The sequence below is a fragment of the Bacillus rossius genome, chromosome 1 (assembly GCF_032445375.1).
Source record: "Bacillus rossius redtenbacheri isolate Brsri chromosome 1, Brsri_v3, whole genome shotgun sequence".
NCBI lineage: Eukaryota > Metazoa > Arthropoda > Insecta > Phasmatodea > Bacillidae > Bacillus > Bacillus rossius.
This window is the reverse complement of record NC_086330.1, coordinates 144,043,980-144,053,359: the sequence shown is the minus strand read 5'-3', so window position 1 is coordinate 144,053,359 and position 9,380 is coordinate 144,043,980. Positions and strand designations below refer to the sequence as shown.

Genomic DNA, 9,380 nt, shown 5'->3' with positions numbered 1-9,380 from the left:
TTTGTACGAACATTTTACTCAGTAGGACACATGCGCCGTAAGTTCTCCTTCACCGCGCGACCGCGCCGTGGAATTTTTAAAGGAGTACAGGGCCGACTTACTCGGATCGCAATCTTTCTATAGCGGGACTGCCGTCGGAGGGCGTAGACTAGTAGCGTGAGGTTCAACTTATGTTAACATTGTTTCCAGTGTAATTTGTAGCATACCAACTCAGGCTTGGTATCTGCCCATCGGCTCGTGTTAATAAAACCACGCCTGCAGAAACGTTTTATTCAGTAGTTCTCCGCCCAACCTACTTATGAATCAACTACCTATGCGGATAAGGGAGCACTCAAGGATGTCGTTTGTTAGTAGGGACTTCGTCAGCAGGTGCAGCCACCGAGCTTCGTGAGCCACACTATGGCCGGCGACTCACACCAAACACATGGGTTGGACATCCGGGCTAACCTGGCGCTCTCCTGAACCTAGCTCATATTTAAATTATTGTAAATTACTTCCGCGTCACTAAGTTCAACCCGGTTCTCAATCACGGGACCGCCGGCGGGGGCAACCTATAATGCACCGAGCACAGTTGTGTGTTTAGTGTTATCTTTAAAATATTTGTGCAATGTGTTGTGCAAGTTGTGTGTTTAGTGTCATGTCCAGATGTATCGCAATCGGTGGCGAAAAATCTGTTTCTATGACGGACACATCCGAGTTGTCACCTAAACCCAGGGATCGAAATATCTGCAGGTAGTTCCACAATAGGAACATGGATTTCACCTTTACAGTTTTTCGGGTGTCGTCTCAAACTGCCAATACGAGTATGGACATGACACTCATCACAGCGAAACTTCATACAAGAAGAATTCTTCGTAAATTTACTTCTTCGTGTCTTCCTGCATCATGGGAAAATGCGAACTTCATATCACAGTAGCAGAAAGACTGTCTAGTCGATGAAGACGAACTTTCAAGCCCAAACCAGGTGCTGAAGTTACTGTAGTTGTACAAATTCCTGGTGTACCTACTCTTATACACATCGATGCAACGTTGTTGCAACGAAACCTTTATTTTCTGCTGTGCAGCATGACCTCTGCATATCTTCAAGTGCGTTTTCATATTATCTTTTTTGGCAAACTGCTTATGGTATTTCTCGCAGCTAAAAATTTTGCGAATAGGATTCTTAGCACATTCTGTCTTCTCGTGAATATTGAAGCAGTCTGTTTAACACAGTATCGAGAAACTCTATTGGGAAGAAAATGACAATATAGGAAAAGGATCTGGCTGGTCTCTGTCTTCGGTAAACCGTTTCGAGCTGAGAATTTGTCAGTTCAAGCCAATGGAGAACTAAATGTTTATTAGAGTGCTAAATTTAGCGAGTTTTCCTGTAGTAGTGTAGGATTTATGTAATAAAATTTTTGTTTGTCATTTTGTTGTTTCATTTCGCGAACATGTCATTTTTGTGGTATTTAAATGTAACATTTTTGCATTGACCAATTATCTTACCACGTATATGAATCCTTCAATTCAATTAGTAAATTAATGAGTGTTTTTTGCGAGGTTTGGAATTCTTCCTGAATTTCTAGGTTAATTATTACGAATTTCCAAGATGGCGTTCAATATGTCATATCATCTTATTAGAGGTTGGTAGTAGAGGAATTGAAGCTGCTTTTAGGACCTTTCACCATATTTATTGAAATTAATATTTTTTCCCCACAAAATTAAATTGCTGTATTGGTTAAGTTTCGAACAGGACAGTTACCGATCGAATCATTTAGTATATTAATGATTGATTTAATTTAAGAATTCTGGAAATTTACCGAATTTATAGCTAAATAATTATGAATTTCCAAAATTGCGTACAAATGTCAAGATGGCAGGCGTTACAGTAATAGATGATCTAGCAGGTAAAAATAAACTACCATAGCGGTAGCGCACTCTAGCAGACGAAAATCAGATGGTGGCCTCCAACAGACGAAAACAAGATATGGCCTCCAGCAGACGAAAAAAAGATGGCGGCCTCCAGCAGACAAAAAACAAGATTGCGGACGTGACTTCATACTAGTTGGCGATGTATATTGATATATAAATACACACACACCTTGGCACTAGTGGCTACCGCGGAGGAAGGATATTTCGGCATTTTTTAATTTGCCCTCACCGAGTTCGAACCGAGAACTCCGAGATCCATGATGTATGTGCGTTTATTAATTAAAATACGGATTTTCAATATGTTGGGGGTAATGAAAAGTTCAATGTTTCTAGAATTCAAGATGGCGGGAGTGACGTAAGCAAATTTTCATGAAAATTTTATTTTAATTTAAATCAAGAATTCTTTTAATATTTTATGCATAAATTACCTGTTTATTCTCGTTGGGAATCGAAACGAGGATCTAAATCTATTAAGTAACTATAATTTGAAGTAAGAAATTATTTATATGTTTTTTGGAATTTTTTGAAATTTTTTGTTAAAAATTTTAAGATTTCATGTTTACGGTCAAGGTCAATGTCGTAACATCGGCGGCTTACGGTAGCTTTTCCAAAAATGAGAATTTTTCCCTCAAAATATGGAAATTTATAGGGATTTTGAGTCCAAGATGGCCACCATGACGTCATAATTTAAGATGGCGTCAACAATCTTCAATCCTCAGGCAGAAGTCAGTGCTTGGATCGGCTAAGATATACTACTTTTATACATTTTTGTCTATTTATTTTATCTAGTTTTATCTATATAATGCCAGAATTATTAAGAGAAGGCATTCCATTATTATAGGGCCTAATCGAAAGGGAACATAAGTAATTCAGTCAACAGCACTTCCTAGCGTCGCGTGACACTAATTAGTTTGATATGCTACCAACTTGTTGAGTGGGTAAACACATGGATTCGTTTGCATTGAATGAATTACATTTAGTTACTTACAGTGACATTTTTGTCATGCGAGAAGTGATCAGATAAGCCTGCATGGACTATGCACAGGTGCATAGTCATACCGGTTATATAGAACTTGTGGTGCATCCCTCAGCCTACCTTAAATACAGCTGAATTTTCCCCTGTGCTTTACTTCAAGACTCAGTTACTATTTGATTTTCATCTTATGCCTCTTATTCAAGGGATAATCCCATAAATTTGTCATATTATTTCTCATTTTATGTTTGATAGATACTTTTGTGGCTGTATAGGTACTTAACAAAAGTTATCTACAAGCTATAAAAAATTCCATAATATGTTATGATCACTTGCTTGACATTTTACAGCTTAATAATAACGTTTAGTAGGCTACATATCTGGTGAGAAAATTAGTGACTAAACAATAAGTACAAAATGGTTACAATGATAAACTATAGCCCTTAAACAAAACTTTTGTCATAAAAAGAATGTATATATAGCCTATATATTGAAAATTATTCTTCTGTGGTCAATGTTTGCGTCAGAAACATTCCAGCATTTAGCTGATATTCGTAAAACATCACACTATTGGTCATAATGAATATATATTTTCCCATACTAATTTCTTCATAAATACCTACCAGAAAATTAATTTCCTGGGTTTACAAACTTTATTTCCACGATCTCAACTACACTATATTTATTTATGATGATATGGAATAAACAAAAAAAAACTCCAACTGTGTGGCTTTAACCAATTCTTTAGGGAAAGATTTTATGAACCGAAAGTAGCCATTTTGGTTTTAACTGATTTTAGACCAAAACCAATTTCTATCTTTTGTATTTAAAAATTCGGCTTCATTCAAGCATTGTATATAATTAAACTAAATATCTGAACATAACAGCTACTAGCTGCCACAAATAGTTTTCCTTGTGAAGTCTTTGAGCGTTTTTTGGTGGGGGGAGGGGGATGCAACTGTAATAATGCAGTCAACAACAGACCCACTGTGTTTGCCTTATAAAAACTCTTAGTGTGTGATCTATACCTTTACGAAGGCAAATTTTTTCTGTGTAAAACGATAAAATATTTGTTATGGTGTTAAAACTATTGAAACTAGGGATGGTTCAATCAAATACCTAATTCTTAAATACTGTCTATTCTTATCATCAGAAGAATTCAATATTCGAGAAAAAATATTTCAAGAAAATTAATTAGAAGAAAGAATGTAAGTTTAAAAATTCAACACCGATATCCTCTGAAATTTACAAAGGCAATTTTTTCTTTCATACAAATCCTGTTACCGTTCACCAAGATTTTGTACTTTTATCATGTAATTTTATCTGTAAAATTAATTTGTGGAAAATCATTTCAAGGGTAGAATATTTTTAACACCATGGATAAATTTATTTATTGTACGCTATTTTATTTTTTCACTTGACACCTGGACTATAATTCGAGGCGTATATTCAAGGCGCTCTATGGGATTCAAATTCGAGATTAGTATTCAAGAAAATCTGTATTCAATCCATCACTAGTTAAAACCAATATGGCATTTTTAGGTTCTCATTTATCCTCCTTAAAAACAAATGTGAGCGGGTTGTTCAGTACTCGCCAGTGATGTGTAAACATCTAACTACGTAATGAGCAAATTTATGTGTTCTGATGTTGTTCATGTTTGCAAATAAACATACAATACGTAATGTGGACACAAAATTTTAAAGTATAATTCTTTAAAATAATCCCGACTGTGATAAATATACTGATTAGTAGCCTAAAATATTTTATTTTCAATTACATACCAAAGATTCTAGATGTGAATAACATACATACATCTTGCACCGGCCGCTAGAATTCGTTGCCTGAATCATAAAGGTTGCTTGCCTCCATCAACTGTAGATGGCAGCTCGAAACAGAACGGAAATTTTAAACTATGAGAAACGGCTCCGATAAAAGCGATAAAGACTTGAAAATTCCTAAAGCAAGTCTTTTACCTGATTTTTGACAAGGAATTGTATTAAACAGCTAATAAAAAAATCTTTCTCAACATGATAGATGTTATACCTGTATGGCATTACTGAAATATTAACCTAAAATATATTAAAACATACATCATAACACTAAGTATAATTTGTATATTTGCTTTTGCTTAAAATAATGAAATTGGTCTGTAAATAACAACTACAAAATAATTTTAAACTTATTGAACTGATTAAACATTATTATACTATAATTTTATTAAAAATGTAAAAAGTATTCCAGTGAATAGATTTGGACATCGTGCCTTGAGGTTTAAAAGCGCACACTCTACCGCTGTGCTACCGAGCCCGTTGACATGTAACAAGGAGAATTGTAATGCCAGTTTACCTAGGTATTTTCAAATTTGGGATTACTTTAAACAATGAATTTTTTATTTTACCAAATATATTCCGGGGTGGTTTCACTATCACAAATATTACCTGCACACCAATGCGTTATGTTTTGTCCCGTAATGTTTATGAAGGTGACTAAATACGGGTTTATGTTGCTAAATGTGGGTCCGACATCTTTGAGTCACATTTCCGTTCATCGATATCCTTTTCATTTTCACGATATTACTCCTACCAAATGCCTCATACCGAGAGCTAAAATATTTACACATTAAAAAATAAACCACCCCTTCTCTTTGTGCTTGTCCGCACCACCACTTCCTCCTAGCTCTGCTCTGAGCTTCGCTCGGCAGCGGAGGGGTTGGTTATCTGCTCGCGACAGCTTCCAGCCAGGCAGCCTCGAGATCCGCACATCAGCACCACATGTCTGGTCCCCGCGCAGATTAGCCTGCGCGTATCGTCGGCATTCGCATTAGGTTCCCGCGAACCTTTTCTTTTGTTTTAACCTGATCAGGCAGGATAACCTCAACGGGGGTGGCTTCCTAAATAATTTTATTTTACTTATACAATAGCGTGTTTTTGCTTGGAGACCTGTTACTTTTCTGGTATTTTAATTACATTAACATTTTTGTGTTGATCAATGATCGAACTTAGCACTGTAATCGATAGAATTAATCGGTTAATTAATTGCTGATGTTTTTGATGATTTTTGGAATTTTTCCGTATGTATAGCTTAATAATTACAGAGTTTCAAGATGGAGCCCAGGTGGCCAACAAGATGGTGTACGCCAAGCTAATAAATACTACTGCATTCTAGTGGTTAAAAATTAAACTAATATGTGGGCAGTACACTCTATCGACGAAAATGAGTGGCGACGTCCACCAGACGACAACAACATGGTGAACACATGATGGCTGTCATGACGTCATACTGGCTGATGTAATTAGTAGTGGGAGGTCAGTTTACCGGTGGCTTCCGTGTAGAAAGGAGCCACCGCCATTTTTAATCGAATGACCTCACCGTGATCGAACCGAGAACTCCGTCTTGGCGTTTTTTATTAGAATTCTATTAAATGATTTTTAATGAATTTTAAATTTTTCCCCATTATTTCCAATGAAAATTACGGATTTTCAATATGGCGGCTTCCAACAAAAAGTGAAACGATCTAGAATCATATCTAGCTGGTGTGAAGTAAGCAAGATTTTTTATTGAAATATAATTTTTTTATTTTTTATTAATAAAATACTTGTTTTCCACTGACGGGAATCAAACCGGGGACTCCATCTTGTGCGATTTAATAAAAAATTTATTAAATAGTTTTTTTATTAATTTAAAAATTTACTAGTTAAATTCATATAATAATTACAGGTTTTAAATATGGTGGAGGTGACGTCATCGATAGAGGCATATTTTGAAAGTCAAGGTCAATATCATCCAAGATGGCCACTATGACGTCAGAAATATAATATGACGGTCGGTACCTCGCATTTCGCATCGACACCAGTCCCAGTATGCCCATTTTGATACTACTGACGTTCAAATAAACATGACAGTTATTGTCTACAACCGATTTCGAAAAACAACAGCAAGTGTTCATCCCGGGTTACTACGTGTAGGTACATCAGATAGTAAAACAAAAGAAAGTCCACTTATTGTAATTAATTTATCATTTTCATAGTTTAAAAAAATTGCTTGAATGAAACAGGAATTAAAATATGAAATACTCAATATTATACCGATAACAATTACTTCACATACCTATGCAAAAATAACGATAGCGATGTGTTGTTCAAAGTTACAATATCTTTCATGTAGTATTATTAACTATTTATTGGCTAATGGTTTCCAAAATAATCTTTTGAAAGAGTAAAGAAATTTTTTTTTTGTGTAGACGCAAAACATTATTATCTTTTCCCCCTGCTTCTTTAGTTTGAACCACGTTTGTTCAGAAGGAATGAGCCAATGAATAACCCTCAACGAAAGACATTTAGCGAATTACCGACTACTCAGATAAGTCTCACATTTCAGTAGCCAATGAGCAGCTAGCATATGCTCGATTCTATCCGACAAGCCATTTAACCCGAGAATTTCTCCAATCCCTATTCATAACATTAACATGGTTAGTTGTTTGTAATTGGTTTTATGAATTTAATAAATTTGTTTCCGATAAATTTTAAAGGTCAATTTTTCAGCACTAGCATAACAAAAAAATTACCTTTCGGCAAAGCCTGGCACAGTTAGACAACTAAGTACCTATTTCTTCTGGAAAAAATTATGTAAACTCCTATAAACTCCTGGAACATTTTCTGAACTTAATGTACATAACATATTATATAGTCGCCAATATTAAAAAAAATGTTTTAACATTATCTTATATTCAATACAGCAAAAATATTTGACTGTTTTTAACTTAATGCATCAAACATTAAATGTACTAACGAATTTCATATTATGCCTGCTAAGGTAATTATGCAATTATTTTTGACGTCTAAACACAATTTTTCATCCCTTGCAATAATAAGTGGTCTTATAAATATTTTTGTACTAAGGTTTAAGGTAATATTAAGATAGTTATTAATAAATTCTGACGAATTTTATGCTAATGAAGTTTTAATTTGTCTTAATTTCAACCCATGATTTACGGTAATAGTTCATTTAATTACTTAAATATTGTTTCAATCAAAGGTTTTAGACAAAGTTTAGGAGTTTTACAATAAATTATATTTATTTGATAGTACATATATTAAAAAAGTAATGATATTTAGTTTTTCTACTCATGTTATTTCCAACCCTTGGAGTAATGATTTGTGATATAAAATTTACTGTGACAAAAATTTTTAACATTTTTATTCCTGTCGGAAATTCATGTAAAAAAGTAGTTATTTAGTAACCAACCAAATCAAACGTCATGTTTTACATTAGCCGTAATTCACCTCTCTATTAAAAAATTCATACATTTCAATAAGGGCGTCATGCGCAATAGTAAATAATGTCTACGAAATCATGTTCTATTTATAGTACCAGTTATCAGTTATATTTCATTGCGATATGTTTCCCGACTGGTGAATGGCATGGTAAAAAGTGATAATAAAATTGTGGACTAAGAGTTTAAGTGAATGAGAGAACTTTGATCTACAAAAGAAACATATTCTAGATACAAGTACAATTTCACAAATAAACCGGTCTTTTGTATAATTTAAATTAATGCTCTACAAATTTAAAAATAAATGCACGAGATGAACTGAACAACATCTCTGTGTAGGGGGAGAAATTGACTTGAACTACGTCACAGATATCATCTCATTTTAATTCTTAACTCCAAGAACATCACGACCACACCGAAGTTTCCACTTTTTTTTTTCCTTTTTCGGAGACATGTCATTACTCTGAAACCAGCAAGAAAAGAAATTTACTGTAAAATTTTGGGACATATGTTAATCTGCTAATATATATTTTTTTACGAGTGCATTAGGAGACAGTGTACTTTATTAATGCAAAATGTTTGCATCTCTGTAGTTATCCCAACTTTAATTTTTTTCCCCCGCATTGGCAGCTCGGCAAATGCCAGTTGTTTCTTTTTATACCGTATGAAGGAAGGCGGCCGGGGTACACGCTCGTTTGCGAGAAGGGAAAAAAGTGTAGGTCAAGGGGTTGAAATGAGGATGCGACGGTGACGTAAGCAGGTGCTTAAGGGATGTGTCGTTCCCCACCTTTGCGACAATCCACAAAAAAAAGAATAGTTTTTGCCGGAAGAGTGGGAGGGGGGGGGGGGTAAGAAGTGGAGAAGTTGCAAAGTCTCTTCCCATTCCATCCTTCCACTATGTTTTCTGTTCTTTTTTTTTTTTTTTCCTTTTTCCCCTTCCACTGCGTAACGTCCCCCCTCATGCAGCAGGTCCGACTCGTTGTGACGTCGTGTCTCGGACGCCTTGCTAATGAGCCAGCGAGCCCTCCAGAGAGCAGTTCGCTTGTTAGCCGCCAGGGTCGTTGTGCGCGCTCAGCTGCCGACACGGCCGGCAGCGCGAATAGCCCGAGGGAACAGTTTCATCAATTATTTTGCTTCAAATATCTCGTGTTTTTCGGCATGATTTGTAAGTAAATTCATAACACATCTAGCCTTCATTGTTCATAATTTTTTTGCAAACTAAC

At 35.3% G+C, this 9,380-nt stretch overlaps 1 protein-coding gene across 1 annotated transcript in view; it reads left to right on the top strand.

The window, feature by feature from the left end:
* The first annotated feature begins 337 nt into the window (after positions 1-337).
* The window catches only part of LOC134537142 (frequenin-2-like), a 113,043-nt gene continuing 104,000 nt past the window's right edge, over positions 338-9,380 (top strand). Inside the window, exon 1 of the mRNA XM_063377444.1 lies at positions 338-369. Within this exon, the coding sequence (XP_063233514.1) occupies positions 338-369 (32 nt within the window). The remainder of the gene's footprint in view (positions 370-9,380) is intronic.